Below are 17287 nucleotides of genomic sequence, written 5' to 3'. Positions count from 1 at the left end.
TGTGTAACTCTAAAGAGACTCCTAATGGGGGAGGTGGGGGCATGGAGACTGAAGTGATTCCCTCCTCACCAGGCAGGGCTAGCGGAGGGAGGGGAACAACAAATTGATCTAAAAATTACCCTAACTACAAGAAGTGCAGGGATAAAGAGGGAACAAAGATGGAGGAAATGACCAATCAATAATTGGCCCAACCTGAGACCCACCCCATGGTAGAGAAGCAGCCCTTGACACTATTAATGATGCTCTGCTGTGCTTGCAGACAGGAACCTAACATGACTGTCCTCTGGGAGGCTACAGCCAGCAACAAATGGAGATAGATGCTGGGACTTGCAGCCAAGCATGGGACACAGCTCGGGGCATTCTATGGAAGTGTTGGGGGTAAAAAATGGAAAGACCTACAGAGGGCAAGAACCTCACAAGAAGACCAATAGAGACAACTAACCCAATCCCATGGGAGCTTACAGAGACTGAGACATCAACTAAGGAGCAGGCATGGTCTGGATCTAGGACCCCTCTTTTGGACTACTTCCCCCTGGCAGCACTGCCATGCCTGGCCTCAGGGGATGAGGATAAGCTCAGTCCTGATGTGACTTGATGTGTTAGGGAAGTTTATACGGGGGGGCTCCCCTTTTCTGAGGGGAAAGAGACAGGGAAAGGAGGGACTAGAAGAGGGGAGGGAGGGAGTGCTCTTAGGATTTAAAGTAAATAAACTGAAATAAAATAAAACACCACACAAGTAAATGCACACCTGCCAAGAGAGGCCTGTGTCCTCTTCACCGTCACCATTATGGAACACTACGAACAGCCTAGTTCCCCATTCTGTTTCTTGGGCCATACACCCTGTTGTCACCCTTACTGACACTTTCTCTTACAGGCCACACACAATTCACTAGCAACTTCTGTTGGCTCCTCATTTAAAACAGATGAGGAATTTCTTCGGTCTGAACCATTTCCACCTCGATCTGAGATGCCATCAAGGCTTACTGGAGAATTACACCTTAACTAATGTGTTACTCTGTTCATACCTAAACACAGCTCCTGTCTGTTTCGCTGGGTGTGTGGCACACACTTGTATCCCCAGCACTCAGGAAGCTGAGGCAGGGAAATCACAGAGTTCAGTCAGTTACAGGCCAGTTTGTGCTTCACAAGCAAGAGTCTGACTCCAAACAGACAAGAGAAACACGACACACAGAGATGAGACCTCAGGAGGAGGCGATCAGGCAAATTTCCCTCTCAACTTGAGGAGTCTTCTCAGCCTGCTCCTGCAGAGGACAGCCCTGCTGATGCACATCTACCTGCGGCCTCCGCCACCTGCTTCTCAACAGGCCAACAGAGCTGGGGCCGTTCCCTGCACATGCAAAGGTAACGTGTGCAGTCATCTGTTCTTGGCCTCCGTCCACTGGTCTCCTTAGGCCATGAGCTAAGTACAGATGCATGGGCTGTGTCCACTTAGGGTGTCCTCTTGTGGACCTTCTAAGAGCCACCCAGTAGTGAGGGACATCAAAACCCACCAGAATATATCCTGCTGAAGACACTGGGCTCGGGAGGTCCTAGCACCGCCTTCATTCTATGAAAGAGAGTTTAGGTATTTGTTAATATTTGCACAGCTAGACCTGGAATTGAGTGAGCTGACTCGTTAGTGTTGGGATAAGAAAGAAAGCACCGTGGAAGAGAGCTTGTGCTGTCCAGTACTTTGCTTGGACCTTTCCCTCCTGCCTCCATCTGCCTCTGACTTTGAATTTAGCCCTAGCTAGTGTACCTAGCTCATTTTCATGCTGAGATGCTCATATGTACCTGTAGCTTCCTACTCTAGGGTGAAAAACTAGTTTACCCCTTCTAATGTCCAAAAATTGTAGATCACTAAAATAATTTTTAAAATAGGAATAAATTCAATAAAAGAAATCTGAAAAACACCTGAAGTTCAGCTTTGGAAAAAAAAAAAAAAAACAACAACTGAGCAGCATCCTCCTGCTGGCCTCTGTAAAATCTGCAACGTTGACAGATGGGTTTCCACAGCTCTGAAAGTGCCAATAAAGCTGCGTTGAGCTTCCAGGGAAGAACAGGGACAGTCACCCCAGGGTACACCGCAGGGTACAGGAAGGGCAGCAGAGAAAGTTCCATGATGTGGGTGGAGGACTTCTGTTAAGAGCAGGACTCCCCAGAGCAGCCACAAGCAGGACAGTGGTGCTTCAGAGGAGGGAAGGAGTAGCAGAGGGCTCTTCTTTCCCCAGCTAGGCTGATGGTCTCCGAAGACTGTGGAGCACCAAGGACAGCCAAGGGCAAAGCACCAAAGAGCAAAGGTCTGTCCTGGAGAGGCAAGCTCACAGAGAACCATGTGGTTTCTGTGTAATGGGTGACAGAAGAGAACCCCAAGGGTAAAGAACAACACCAGGAAGACCCCCAAGCATGGAGACTCCAACTCCTACCCAGAGGCCACCCCACCAGCCCAGCTAGAGGAACTAGAAGGCCACTATGCACACAGTAATCTTAGCAATAACAAAACCCAGCCTAGCACAGCATCCTTAACTGACTTAGTTCCCCACGATAACAAAAGCATTACTATCTCAGCCTTTACAGTTCTATAATGACATAATTAGTGACCAGAGGACAAAATGAAAGCAAGAGGAGGAGGAAGAGAAGGAGGAGGAAGGGAGGAGATGTGGATGACCACAACACCCACTTTTGCTGCACGAAAGGAATAAACTGAAATTCAGAAGTGTGGGCTGAGACTCTGACTTAGTCTGTTAAGGACAGAGAAAAGGGAGGCAGCATTCCAAATGGGAAGCTTCTTCAGACACAACTCAGAACCAAGAGCAAGGCAGAAATGTGGCTTTTCTGTAAAGGCATGATACTGAAAATGAAGAATCCTTGAAAACAGGGTCACCAGCTGACAGAGTCAAGGAAAGAATCAGTGACCCTGAAGGCAGACTGGGAGGAAGTTACCAAAATGTAGAAAAAGGAAGTGAGTAGAAAAGAAGGAAATGTGCAAAGGCCCTGGGATATAATACTGAGTAGTTTGACCTGAATATCTAGAGGTCAAGAAATACAGAAAGGGACAAAAAGTGAGGATGTGAGGAGATGACAGAGGATTCCTTGAAAACAATGAAGGATACCAAACTGCAGAACAAGAAAGACATCCAACCACAACAGTCCAGGCGGGGTAATCTCAAGATTAACAGCCAAACTACTGAAAACCAAAGGCAAAGGCTTGAGGGCAGAGAAAAAACACACTTTACTTAGAGAAGCCCAAGAGCAAAAGATAGAGCAGACTGCTCATTAAATGTAAGCAGAGTCCAAATGTTCCCACAAAGGGATCGTATCTTCTGACATGAAGGCTGAACATTTTTTCAGGTCAGAAAATGGCAAGAAATCAGCTTAGTTTGAAAAGAAATCTGAAGCAAAGTCCTATGGAAAGGGGCAATGATCTCAAGCACATGCTTGGGACCTAAGAGGACAACCACTGGGGGAAAATGGCAATCCAATTCGTTCCTAGGCATTTACCCAAGAAAAGCAAATGAATCACTACCACACACAAACAGAAAGTACAGATGTTGATGGAGGCAGTCCTGTATTTATAACTTAGCGACTAGAGACACCTGAGTGCCAGTCAATGGGCTCAGCAAACTACAACAGGGATCTGAACACAGTGTGGTCAGTGGAAGAAGACAGACAGAAAAATCTGTTTTGAAGAAGCACAAAACCACTGCTGCCTGTGGCTAGAGTGGGTGTGGTGATGCAGGGAGGCTGAGCAAAGGTACCACCAGGGAACTTTCCGGGGTGATCGTGACTGTAGGCACAGTCACAGATCTATACAGTAAGAATAAAAGCCACTTTCTGTAAAGTTTACCTCACTAACTTGAAACAAGATAGTTTAGGAATATTCTGACAGAGAAGCTTTCTCCTGCAATGCATGGGAACTAACACAGAGCCCTGCAACTGGATGATGCATAAAGAGTGAGTGGCTTTGCAGCACTCAGTCCTAAGCGGAATGGATGTCTTCCTGAAACCCTCCCTTCATGCCTAAGGATTTCTGCAGAAGGGAAGGTGGAAAGATTTTAAGAGCCAGAGGGGATGGAGGACTCCAAGGAAAACAAGTACTCTCCAGATGCAGCAAGACTACAAAAATTCACACAGACAACGGCAGCACAAGGCCCACACAGGTTCAAACAAGATGGGGTCCCAGCACTGAGAGAGGGAAGCAGACACAGCACCCCCACCCCTAACCAAGAAGCTATCTGCAACTGACATTTGGTTGCTAAAGAAAAGTTAGTTTTCCCCAATGAAGCCTCACTGGGTACACAAACCAAACTTCAGGGTGGACCCCACGGCCAGCAGTGGATGAGCCACACAAAATAAATTCAACAGTACTTTCGTAGACCTTTTGTGTCTCATTTTGCTTTGTTCAGGATTATTTTCTTTTTGTCTTATCGGTCTTTTGTGTATATAATACGGTTTCTGATTGTTATTACTAGTGCTTATCATTATTAGTGTGTCTGTGTTTATGTGTGTTTTTTGTTTTTTTAAAGAGAGAAAAAGAAAGGGAGTGGTGCTGGGGTGGTGGGGAGGACCTAGAAGAATCTTCTGTCAAATTTTAGATATAAAGATACGGCTGTTCTTCAAAACAAAAGTACACAGGCCACAATGCATAAAATTTATCCCTTTAAACATGCCTACATCACAGGCTTACTTTTTTTTTTTTTTTCCTGAGATAGGTTTCTCTGTAGAGCCTTGGCTGTCCTGGACTCACTTTGTACACCAGTCTAGCCTTAAACTCACAGCACTCGACCTGTCTTTGCCTGAGTGCTGGGATTAAAAGCGTGGGCCACCACACCAGGCTTAAATTATATTTAAAACAAAAATATTTACCGGTATCTTATAGAATATTAATGGATGTCACGTGATATATCTATGCGTGTAAGTTAATATTTTGTTAACAGACTATCAGCTGAGTGCATTCGTGCTGGATTCTAACCACTAAAGATGACACAGGAAAAGTGGAGTCTGTATCTGGGGAAAACACTGGTTACAGAGTCAGGCAAGGTTAATGGGATTCAAGCACAGGAGCCTTTCTATACATGATTCTAAACCTGGGACCAGCTGAAGCACTCAGGATGGGCAGGGATCTGACCTCTGCAATAAAACCCTTTACAGGCCATTGTTTGGCATCAGAAGAATCAAGAGAGAACCAAAACACATTCTGGAGGCATGGTAAAATAGCTGCTAAAAGATGAATCCATCAAGACATCAGTATTACACAGTGATGTTATCGTATTTAAAGTGGTAAGATGAAATTTACTTTGCTAATTATTTTTATTTCTTGTAGCAACTGTATAATTAGGTCAAATGCATTGGAGCTATTTAAAAATACACATATTTAAAAATTACATATATATTTAGAATAACCAAGCACTTTAAGTCTATTTCTTTTCTTTTTATGTATGAGTGCTCTGTCTGCATGTACTCCAGCATGCCAGGAGAGGGCATCAGATCCTGTTTATAGATGGTCATGAGCCACCATGTACTTGCTGGGAACTGAATCAGGACCTCTGGAAGAGCAGCCAATGCTCTTAAATGCTGAGCCAGCCCCTTAAGGCTATTCCTTAATGTTTCCTTGAGGCACGCTGTTCTCTAAGCTGAATTCAAGTACATATTTCAGTTACCTGTCTTTGTTACTGTCATTCTTTTTACTTACCTATTTTTCTTTATGTTTAACTTTAATTAGATTCACCATACAGAGAATACATGTGGCATGGAAAGTTTACCTCTCTAAATCCTACATGCACATGTGTGTACAAACCTGAAAAGAGCATCATTTAACTGGAAGCACTGCCCTATGACCACAGCCCTTCTTGCTCTATGACCGCATGTCCCCCTTCTTCTCAGAAGTCACTGGTGCCGGAATCTGTCTGTTTCATTCCTTTCTTTCTAAGTTTACATCTGTACGGCTGTATCTTCCAGTGCTCCCTGTATCTTAACCTCTACACGAAACTCAATGGAGGTTCCTGATGCTTGTCCACAGTGCAGGTAGCTGTGTTCCACTGATGTGCACCAGAAAAAATCTATGATTTAAAAAGATTACAAAGCAACCCATTTTTCATGTTTTCTCCTCTCACTTCATGAACTATGGCAGAATTTGAGAAAGTTTTATAAAATTTTTGAAACATTAGAAAAGAGCTTAAGAAAAACCATTTTCTTGGGCTGCTGAAACTTTCAAGTATTTACTCTAGCATCTGTTACATAATCTTATAATTTGAATATCTACACACTTGTGAAATGGGAATAGAAAGATTGTTCATACTTTGAGAAGAAGAATGCTTAAAGAAAATACAATAAGGGCAAGTGGCTAAGTCAACTGTTGAATGTATGAAAAATATAATTGTTTTAGCCCTCATATTTATTTCTTTACATGTATTAAAAATTCTCATCACTTTGAGAAAATAAAGACAGTTTATCTGAGGTTGAAAAAGAGGCCAGTGGCACCTGCTTAAAGAAAAGGCTCTTTTCTTAGCCAGGAGACTGACTAGCTGGTGTGACGGTACACATGTACAGACACAAGCACACTATGCTGAGCTAGCCTAGGCTACATGTAAGTATATGGCGATTGTGTCTTAAAAGCCACCACCAACAAAGGAGAAACCGACTTTGAAATATACATTTATATTTCTTAAAATAATTACAAATATATGGGATATATTTTGACTTAATAAATAATATGAAATAAATATGCACATATAAACATAAATGAATATCATGTTTATAAGTAAATACATCTTAAGTGACATCAAGCAAACATGTAATTTGGTAAGAACAATTAATCTAATTCTATGATCCAGTTATCAAAGAATTATATATTAATATAGGTTAGGACTTTAAAGTAATTCAAAGCATTAGTCATTAAGATGCTTTGGGCAACATATCACTTTGAAAGTCTTATGAGAATCTAAACAAGTGTTCCAAATGTTAAATAAAATTTCTGGGAATACCCAGTAATTTATAGTCATCTTATAAAGCCTTCCTACCGATGACTTGGTATAGATAGCCAGATTAGCTATCTCATAGATAACTCCTGAACTAGCATGACCACGGGGAATAGGTCCTTCAGACAGTTTTCACACCACACCTTCTGAACTAGCCAACACTTCAGTGGATTCAAGACTACTTCTCTTGCCCACTTTCTGTAGTGAAAATATGTCCTTGTTACTTTTCTATTGCTTTCAAGAGACACCATGACCAAAGAAAGAGTTTATTGGGGTCTTGCTTACAGTTCAGAAGGCTGAAATTCATAATCATTATAGCAGGCACACAGCAGAGGTAGGCAGATATGGGGCTTCATCAGTAACTGACAGTTTATGTCTGATCCATTAACAAGAGGCAGAGAGCGCTAACTGGGAAGGGTGTGGTCTTTTGGAGCCTCAAAGCCCACCCGTCACACCTCCTCCAGTAAGGCTACACCTCCTAACTCATTCCCCAACAGCCCACCAACAGAGGATCAAGCATCCAGATGTGAGCATATGGAGTCATTCTCATTCAAACCACCACAGATGTTTTCAGAATTAGGTTGAATGCAGAGGCACGAGCTGAGCTAAAGCAGGACTTGAAAACCAGGGTTAATAAAAATATACTTAGACACTAACAGAGTATCTATAAATATAGTTAAGATTCTTAGGAAGCAAGATGGATGGATTTTCAATACAAAGATAAACAACTAGCAATAAATACCACACCATGAGCTGTAACTGAGAAGTTCTTAGCATGGATAAAACTTTAAATATTCCTTAGCCATTATGTACATCTAACTTAGTAAAGCACACTGTAATTTTAAGCAACACAAATTTTGATAGAAATGCTATAAGCTGAACATGTCTTCTATACCTACATGCTTTCCACAGCCTCCTGGTGGGCAAAGTAAACATCCCTGTCCCCTGATTTTAACTTGCTTGTGTGACTTGTGTTTCTGTTTTATTCTTAGACCCCCAGAAGCTGGAATTATAGGTGGTTGTGAAGCACCCAACATGGGTGCTGGAAACCAAACACAGGTCCTCTCGAAGAGCAGCACTCTTAATGTATGCCAGGTCTCAACGCTATGCTTTGTTTTAGTAACAATAGATAGAATCTGAGCCAAGGCTTATTGTTCTCTTGTGCTTTTTACCTTCTGTCAAAGAACAAACACCCAACACAGAGTTTACTTGTCACATGTGAGGACTACATAACTAGATGTGGACTCAAGACATAGCTGGGGCAAGTTCAGGCCAGCTCAGGCTTAGCTGACTCATCCCCAACACTATCTGTGTGTACAAAATAAGGGCTTAGGCTTGATGAATCTACCTAACATGACATAACTGTGATAATTACTAATAGATACAGAAAGCACAGTGGCAAACACCAGTAACTAAGTCACTGTGTAACTACTGGCCATCAGTCTTACATATAAAGCACAGAGTTTTCCCTCTCCTGAGAGATGGTACTTGCAAAGCAAGAATTTTAAATGTGAAGCCATTCAAATAAGCCAAGATCATATGGACCATTCAGTCTCAAATTCTATTTCCCAGGTATCCTACTTTCTTCACGTCTGATATTAGACACACAGATAACAATCATGCCAGCAGCACTGCTGAGTACCGATGATAAGCATACTGGTGTTTCTTTTAGTGTGTTCATACGGGCAACACAGATCACAGAGAAAGCATGTCTCATTTATTACTAGCATGGCCTAACTCAGGAGGTTAGTATTTTGTAATTAAACAAAAGATGCTATCCTATTTCAATATTTGAAAACTTTTTTAAGAATAGAAAAGATAAGGCAGCTTCCTCTTTGACAACTGCCTTTTTAACTAGAGTAAGGAAGGATATTGTTAAGTGGTACGTAGCTGATGGATAATCTTTGTAATTTCTGAAACCACAATCCTGCCAGCTTAAAAATATTTAGAACTACATCAATCGGAAGATCCAGGTTGATAATATTGTTTAAATTAGAAGTTAGTGTGTACTGAGCACTGATCCAAGGGTGAGTCAGCTAACTAGTTATTTTTGTCTTTTTTGTAAAGTATAATGTAATGTTATACGTAACATGTATTCTATTTGTATATGTTATGGCTGCTTTTGCTTTATACAACCAGGCAACTCTGAGCTATTAAGTACAAATATACAAAACAAGCTACATAATTAAGTTAAATAAAAAATTCAAGACTATTTTAAGTAAAAACATTAGAAAAGATTTTTTTTCTTTTTGTTTGTTTTGTTTTTCAAGACAGGGTTTCTCTGTGTAGCTCTGGCTGTGCTGGAACTTGCTCTGTAGACCAGGCTGGCCTCAAACTCAGAGATCTCCTTGTCTCTGCCTTGAGTGGGATTAAAGACATGCACCGCCACTGCCCAGCAGAAAGGGATTTTTAAAGGTTTTATTTCTATATGCAGAATCTTTCCGCATCTGCTGTTGAGCTCTCATACCTGAGGTTCCGAGCACGACGTCCCAAGGGGAGCTGATAGGCTGCTTCTGCCCTTCCCCTCCCCCTTCTGTATCTGTCCCTTGAATGCCGACACCAGCGACAGTGCTCACCTCCTCAGCGTCTAGGTCAATCTACAACAAAGTCAGTGCGTCTTTTAGTCAATGCATGTTATGTGTGCTTTCAATATGTGAATAACTGCAACAACATAAAGAATATGAAAACATAATGTTTTAGAATGCTAATTATAAAGGACTTGTCGCTCAAATGTGTGCAGTTAGTCCCTCTCATTTCCCAGTAATAGAAAGAAAGGGATTACCGACATATTACATCATGCCTTAAAATAACAAATGGGACTGAAGAAGAAGAAGCCATACATTCCAGGATTCTATCTGTGTGGGAAGCTCAGTAAGGGCATCAGTGACAGGAAGCTGACTGCCGTGAGGTGGGATGGTGACCGGCTGTGTGTGACAGTTCCTACTTGGAGCCGAAACATTCTGAAACAAGTCATGAGTAGAAAGCCTGCTAACCCGGTTAAAACCTAGGAAGTTTTCACTTCAATGGTGAACTGTCTGGTGCATACTGCAATGATGTCACTAGGACAATCACATGCATAGTACACGCATGTTTCAGGGTAGTACACAGACAAGCATATTAAGGTGCTTAACTACAGTTTGCTCATGTGAGGGAGTAGCAAGGGGAGCCAGGAAAGGGGACATAAGGAATCTATACATTAATAAAGAAATTATCCTAGCCAAAGGAAGGGTGTGCATGGAACAATGACGTTTGTGTGTGAATGTGAGAGGATGATAAGCTTAGACCTCTGCAAATGAGGTCTTCAAAATACACACAGTAACTCTTTCTGTCAAAAAGAAAGAAGAAACAGTTCCGCTTCCTGTCTTGACAGACACTAAGTCATGTCACACAGAATGGACTGACTGTGGGAAATCCAGGACTCTTGTGATCACACTACTTCAGTAACCAGGGGTTTAAACCCAGCACCCTGTCCAACTGGGAAATCACAAGTTGTGAGGCAGGACAGGGGGCACAAATAGCAGCAGACAAGTGCTGCTGAATGCTGGTGATGCCCTCCCCCCCCGCCTCTGACACTGACAGACCACAGAAATAACGCCCAGCGAAGACTATTCACAAGAACTGACTTCTAAGAGGTCAGTAATTAAAACCACATTATTTTTTGTAACCTATACACAACATTAACAAAGTACTACCTAAAAAGGGGGGTTTGTGATCAAATAAGTATCCTGCTAACCTTGTCAACAACATATTAGCACATTTAAGTGTCTAGAAGGAGTTTCCGAGACTCTGTGTTTCAGAAAAACACATCCTATTTAATTCTTTAAGTCACAATATATATTTATAAAAATAAATTCATACAAAATGTTTTATTAAATATATATAATTTGTTAATAAACTTACTTAACAAATATCTACTGAACATTTTAACAGGCCAAGTCCTACCCAGAAGCAAAGAAAACACATTGCTTTTATTAAGATATATATTGCAGTGTTATCATTACATTCTAGATATATGCTTGCTAGTACACATACGTTATGCGAGCATTTTGCCAAATGAATGAAAGTGAAGTATCAGGAGCACTGTGTTTACCTAACAAGGTGTATTATAGGCACTTTTATTTGTTATTTTCCAAACTGACAATAACTTAGTGACCAATAGACTATATCAAAATCACTACTTTAATGAAATGTTTAAAATAACTTGGTTTATCTAAATTTAAATATGATAGTAATATGATTTCTGTGACTAATATAGAATAAATAAAACCTGCAAAATACTGTTTAGAAAATTTCTATTTGCTTAAAACACTCTCTAGAAATAGTCTTTGAAGTCCAAATTTGCAAGAGTATATGGACAGGGAATTTTTCTGAAACCTTACTGTATTTTTTTTTCTTTTCCCTTTCTTCCTCTCTCCATCCTTCCTACCCTTTCCTCTTTCTTAATACAGGACTAGCACAGCCTGGCCTCCAACTCATGTAATCCAGGATGAGTGTGGGCCCTCATAAACATCAGGGTTTCTTGAAAAGAATATTTAAAAAACTTTGCCTTAAAACAGAAAATTACCTTTCTTATGAGGTGGTTTTCCGTGTCAGCCACAAAGATGATGTTGTCCACTATAGCCACACCCTGTGGAGAATTAAAAGACGACTCTGAGAACATTCCATCTTTCCTTCCAGGATTAGGGCCTAAAAGATAAGAGAGTTGTGAGACATTTTTTTTCTTTACATTAAAAAGTCAACTTCAAAGTAATATCCTCCAAATAAATAATTTAAAACTTTGCATTTAAGCAGGGCAGTGGTGGCACATACCTTTAATCACAGTACTCAGGGAGGCAGTGACAGGCAGATCTCTGTGAGTTTGAGGCCAGCCTGGTCTACAAAGTGATTCCAGGACAGCCAAGGCTACATAGAGAAACAGTCTCAAAAAAAAAAAAAAAAAAAAAAAGCATTTAATTCTGGGATTTTAAAATTAAGTAACACAGTATTTAATTATTTTTTTCTAAAAATGAAAATCTAGGGCAGGAGAAATGGCTCAGCAGTCAGGAGTGCTGGCTACTCTTCTATCTGACTGGGTTCGACCCCCAGCACCCTCACGGAAGCTCACAACTAGCTGTAACACTAGTCCCAGGGAGATATGATGTCCTTTTCTGGCCTTGGAGGGCATTGCACATACATGGTACATAGACATACATGCAGGCAAAACATCATACACACAAAAAAAAATTAAATCATTAAAAACTTTAAATGAAAATGCCATTTTCTTCTATTTCTCTGTGTCTATCTATGTTGGGTAAAGACAGGTATTAGAGTAGGTCCTAGTGAACTCCAGTAGCATATTGCAACAACAAAAATTTAAATACATATTACCTAACTAGAAAGTTAAAAATAACTTTATCCTTTCAGCAGCTAAAAAGATAATTTTAGAAAGCTGATGTATTTGAAGTATGTGTGTGTGTTTGCCTGCATGTGTATACAATAAGCACCATGTGTGTGCCTGGTGCCCACACAGGTCACAAGAGGTCATCACATCTCCCAGAAGTGGACTTACAGATGGCTGTGAATTGCCATGTGGGTACTGAGAATGGAATCTGGGCCCTCTGAAGAACAAGTGCTCTTAACCACTAAGCCATTTCTCTAGCTCCAAAAGGGATAATAAAAATAAATAAATAAATAAAACCCAATTTTGAACAATAGACTCCTTTGACAATAAAACCAAACTACATATACACTCCTTTTCATGAAAAATACTCATATTCAAAACTATCCTGTGCCTTGAGAGCCAGTGTCTTCCTGAGTCAAGAAGCCCAGGGTAACACTCCTTCCCTCCTGCTGCTTCTGTCATAAAGCCACGCAACGTGGCAGGCATATGGTAGGACAGGCAGAGTGACTCTGGCTTCATAGCTATCCTCTCAAGTTCTAGAACACCATAGCTCCAAGAAGGAACAGCCTGACACAGCAATGTACAACTTCTGCTACGTGGAGCCTCTAAGTCAGCACTCACAATTCCTTTGTAGACTCTCAGGCTTGTACACAGCAGGAGCAGAGGCAGTACACCTGGTGGCTAGGGAATGCATGCAAGTCCCATTAATTCCCAGCTCCAGCTTTCTCTAGCTGGCGGTCTGAGTACGTGCTTTATGTCTTAGTTTTACTTCTGTAAAGCAGAACTAATAATACCCTGATTCACAGCATCACAGGAATGAAGAGAAGGAAATGCAGGCAGTACGCTTAGAATGAAGCCAGGGATGTGGTTTGCCATCATTACTATTAATACTGTTAATTGTTGACATTAAGAATTTTGCAAAAAAGGATAGTGATGGGGGAAGAGCTCTATGGCACTTCAGATCTGAAAACACCATGCACCTCAACCACCTGAATATCCATGAGGCACTGCCAGAGTCAAGTGCCTAAGAACCCTGACAATACTACACTACCACAGACAAAATCTGTTAAGTCACATGAAACCAATATTTCTTGAAAATATGTGACCAATGAATTCTAGCAAGTTGGCGCTGCAGGTCAGAGAGCTTCCTCCAGACCTAACAGCCTGAGTTTGACTTTTTAACCAAAAGATGGAAGAGCTGACTCTTGTGAGCTGCCCCCTGACCTCTATGCCAGCATCCTTCTGCTCCCCAACACACTGCAAACAAACAAATGTAAGAAATAATATCAGGTGGCTATGGTGGCATATGCCTGTAATCTTAGCACTCTGGAGGCAGGCAGAGTGCTATGAACTCAAGGTGAGTCTGGGACACAGTGAATTCCAGGCCAACCTGAGCTAGAGACAAAGACCCTGTGTAAAAAGCAGCATGTTAGAGTTATGTCAGAGATGGAAGCACACTTGAGAACATCTCTTACTGATGTTTTCTGTTAACAAAGAATATTGTTGGGCTGGGCATGGTGACACATGCCTTTAATCCCAGCTCAAGAGGCAGAGGCAGGTGTATCTCTGTGAGTTCCATAGCAGCCTGAGCTACAGAGAGCTTCAGGCTAACCAGAGGTGCACACTGCAAGTCTGTGTTCAAAAGAGAAGAGTACTAACCCACACCACCTCGAATGTTACAGCATAATAGATCTGGGTGGGAAGATGGCTCAGTTGGTAATGTGCCTTATCTACAACCATAAGGATCTGAGTCTAGATGCCAGTGTACACAGAAAGTCGAGCACAGCAGTACATGCCTTTAATCCCAGAAGGCAGACGTGTGAGAGCTAAGACAAGTCTGGTCTACATAGAGCGTTCTAGGCCACCTAGGACTTCATAGTCAGACCCCGTCTTGGACAGCAACAAGGGCAACAACAACACAATGTGGTGGGCTAGAGAGGCGAAGCAAGCAAACTTCTAGGGTTCAGGGGTCAGTAAGCCTGGCCAAGATTCACTTAAGATTCACTGAGAGACCCTGTCTCAAAAGAAGGCGGATAGCAATCAAGAAAGATACACAGTGTCCACCTCTGGCTTCTATTTATCAGCCTATTTATCAGCGTAGAGACTCACAAGAACATGTATCTATACCACACACACCAAAACCCCAAAGGACCAGTTACATTCAAGACATTTTCCAAGTAACAATTTTCAAAACTGCCTATTACAACTGAAAATATCAAGTAGCCCCAACAAAAAAGCTCCACAAAACAACACATACTCTAATAAAAACAGTAAAGAATGACACAAAGATGAGAGAATCTTGGCCCACTACCCAGCACAAGGGCTTAGGAACAGGGCTAATCTACTTCCCTATGTGAACTGAGTCCTATGCTATCAAGTGGGGTTGGCTATAAGGAGGTGGTGTTCCTTTCCCTCTGACTAATCTGTGATGTGTCAGTTCAGCCCAGATAAGCAGATTAGTCTGAATGTACTTAGGAGATCTTACTAATCGTGCAGATGGAAGCTAGAGGCAGTTTCTTATCTAAAACAGGGAGATGTGGAATGGGATGAGCTGTGCTTACAAGGAAAGAAGAGGGGTCCAGATGTATGCTGTAGTTCTTAAGAAGAACAAAACAAGAAAAAAGTAAAATTGTGTGAAAACCCTAGCTTGTTTATTTCTAAATATCAAGTTTCTTGATCATTTTCCTGAGTTCTTGTCTTGAAAACTATATGGACGTATTTTCGTAGAGAAGAAAACATGAAACTTCCACATAAAATGTCACTGACATAAAATCTTGGGATATATTTCCATGAACAAATAAATGTGACTTTTAATTTGAAAACACGGGCTGGAACACACAAATATCCCTAAAAACTATATAACTCACTGATCTCCTGCTTTCGATGTGGAGCTTCTGGTTTTGGTTTGTTCTGAAGAGGGCAGGGAGGTTAGCTCAGACCCCACAGACTAAATAACAAAATAACTTGGTGATAAAGTCACAGGCAACTCAGGCTGCCTTTGTGTGTGTACTTGAGCTATTTTTAAACTGGAAATGTATTCCAGACCATGATCAGAAGCAGACCTACCTCCAATGCTGTGCTGGATCTGCCCGTTCTTCTGAATGACCAGGACCCTGTGGTGCCCAGTATCTGACACCACCAATCTACCAGTTGTGCGGTCTGCTGCTACTTTCCCTGGGAACAGCAACGGTGAAGGCGGCAGAGACTCTTTGAAGAGCTTTATTCCAATTTTTCCATCTCTGATCTGTCCCCTGTCTTTGTAGTACTTCAAAGCAATAGAAGTATATGAAAATAGCTTATCTCTGTGTCCCTCTCCAATCAAAGAAAATAGCATGTTTCCACGCGGTCCCAAGATGACCAGTGTTGGCCAGCAGGAGACCTCAAGCTCCTGCCAAAGGCTGGCATCTGTGTCGTTAACCACAGGGTGGGTTATGTTGTATCGAAGGACAGCACTCTTGATATTGTCCAGGACCTTCTCATTTGGGAACTTGGCTGAGTGAACACCGACAATCAGGAGACCGTCTGCAAAGGAAAAGTGTATGTTAAACACCAGGAAAATTTAAAATCATCCATATATCAGAGTTTTCTCATTAATATAAACAATCTACAGATTAACAATGAACTGCAACAGTGTGTTTAATTCCATTAAACTCAAGTATATAAAGCTAATCTAAATCTCACACAATCCTGACTTCTACATATAAACACACAGGATCAGATCCATGTACAGGATCAGAACTTTGTTTTTCAGGTAAAGCTATTACAGTGAGTGGAAGGAGTAAACCACAGTTGTCCAGTGTCAGCAAGCCAGAAGCTCTGCTGTCAGCTGAAGCCACATGGGTTGCTAACACTCTAAGGGAAAACCAACTGCATTCTGGGTAGAGAACCAGAGGCTGGAGAGCTGGGGGAAACAGTGAAAATGTTCATGTCTCAACTTCCATGTCTCTAAAGTACATATACTTTTAGTATTTCTGACCCAAGTTGGTTTTCATTAGTGCTAAATGCTGTTTGAAGATATTACTCCAGTAAGGAACACAGTTGTCAAGTCTGTGACTATCAATGAGGATTGCCACACATTTTCTTTTCCTTTTTTAAAAAATATTTTATTTTTTATTTATTATAATTTATTCACTTTGTATCCCAGCTGTGGCCTCCTCCCTTATCCCCTCCCAGACCCACCCTTCCTTCTTTGTCTCCCCCTATGTCCCTCCCCCAGTCCACTGATAGGGGAGGGCCTCCTCCCCTTCCATCTGACCCTAGTCTATCAGGTCTCATCAGAACTGACTTCACTGTCTTCCTCTGTGGCCTGGTAAGGCTGCTCCCCCATCGGGGGGTGGAGGTGGGGGATGGGGGAGGGGTCTGTGATCAAAGAGCCTGCTACGGAGTTCATGTTAGGGACAGGCCCTGCTCCTCTTACTAGGGAACCCACTTGGATACTGAGCTGCCATAGGCTACATCTGTGCAGGGGTTCTAGGTTATCTCCATGCATGGTCCTTGGTTGGAGTATGTCTCAGAAAAGACTCCTGGGCCAGATTCCTTGGTTCTGTTGGTTTCCTTGTGGAGCTCCTGTCCCCTCTAGATCTTTCTATCTCCCCCTTCTTTCATAAGATTCTTTGCACTCTGCCCAAAGTTTGGCTATGAGTCTCAGCATCTGCTTTAATACCCTGCTGGGTAGTCTTTCAGAGGCCCTCTGTGGTAGGCTCCTGTCCTGTTCCCTGCTTTATCCTGCTTATGATGTCTATTCCGTTTGCCCTTCTGAATGAGGATTAAGCATCTTCCCTAGGGTCCTCCTTCTTCCTTAGCTTCTTCAGGTGTACAGATTTTAGTATGTTTATCCTATATTATATGTCTAATATCCAATATCCTATATTATATGTCTAATGTCTTTCTGCTTCTGGGTTATCTCATTCAGGATGATCTTTTCTATTTC

General features: G+C 41.7%; 1 protein-coding gene across 2 annotated transcripts in view; it reads right to left on the bottom strand.

The window, feature by feature from the left end:
• Positions 1-17287, bottom strand: part of Nhlrc2 (NHL repeat containing 2) — a 53863-nt gene that overhangs the window by 19440 nt on the left and 17136 nt on the right. For both annotated transcript variants that reach the window (XM_021630994.2, XM_060391584.1), the window contains exons 3-5: positions 15424-15879; positions 11542-11663; positions 9445-9574 (exon numbers count right to left, since the gene is read on the bottom strand). In XM_021630994.2, coding sequence (XP_021486669.1) covers positions 9445-9574; positions 11542-11663; positions 15424-15879 — 708 coding nt within the window. The remainder of the gene's footprint in view (positions 1-9444; positions 9575-11541; positions 11664-15423; positions 15880-17287) is intronic.

Source organism: Meriones unguiculatus, chromosome 1 (assembly GCF_030254825.1).
Source record: "Meriones unguiculatus strain TT.TT164.6M chromosome 1, Bangor_MerUng_6.1, whole genome shotgun sequence".
NCBI classification, from domain to species: domain Eukaryota; kingdom Metazoa; phylum Chordata; class Mammalia; order Rodentia; family Muridae; genus Meriones; species Meriones unguiculatus.
Note: the sequence above shows the minus strand (reverse complement) of the source record. Positions and strands in the feature narration are given on the sequence as shown.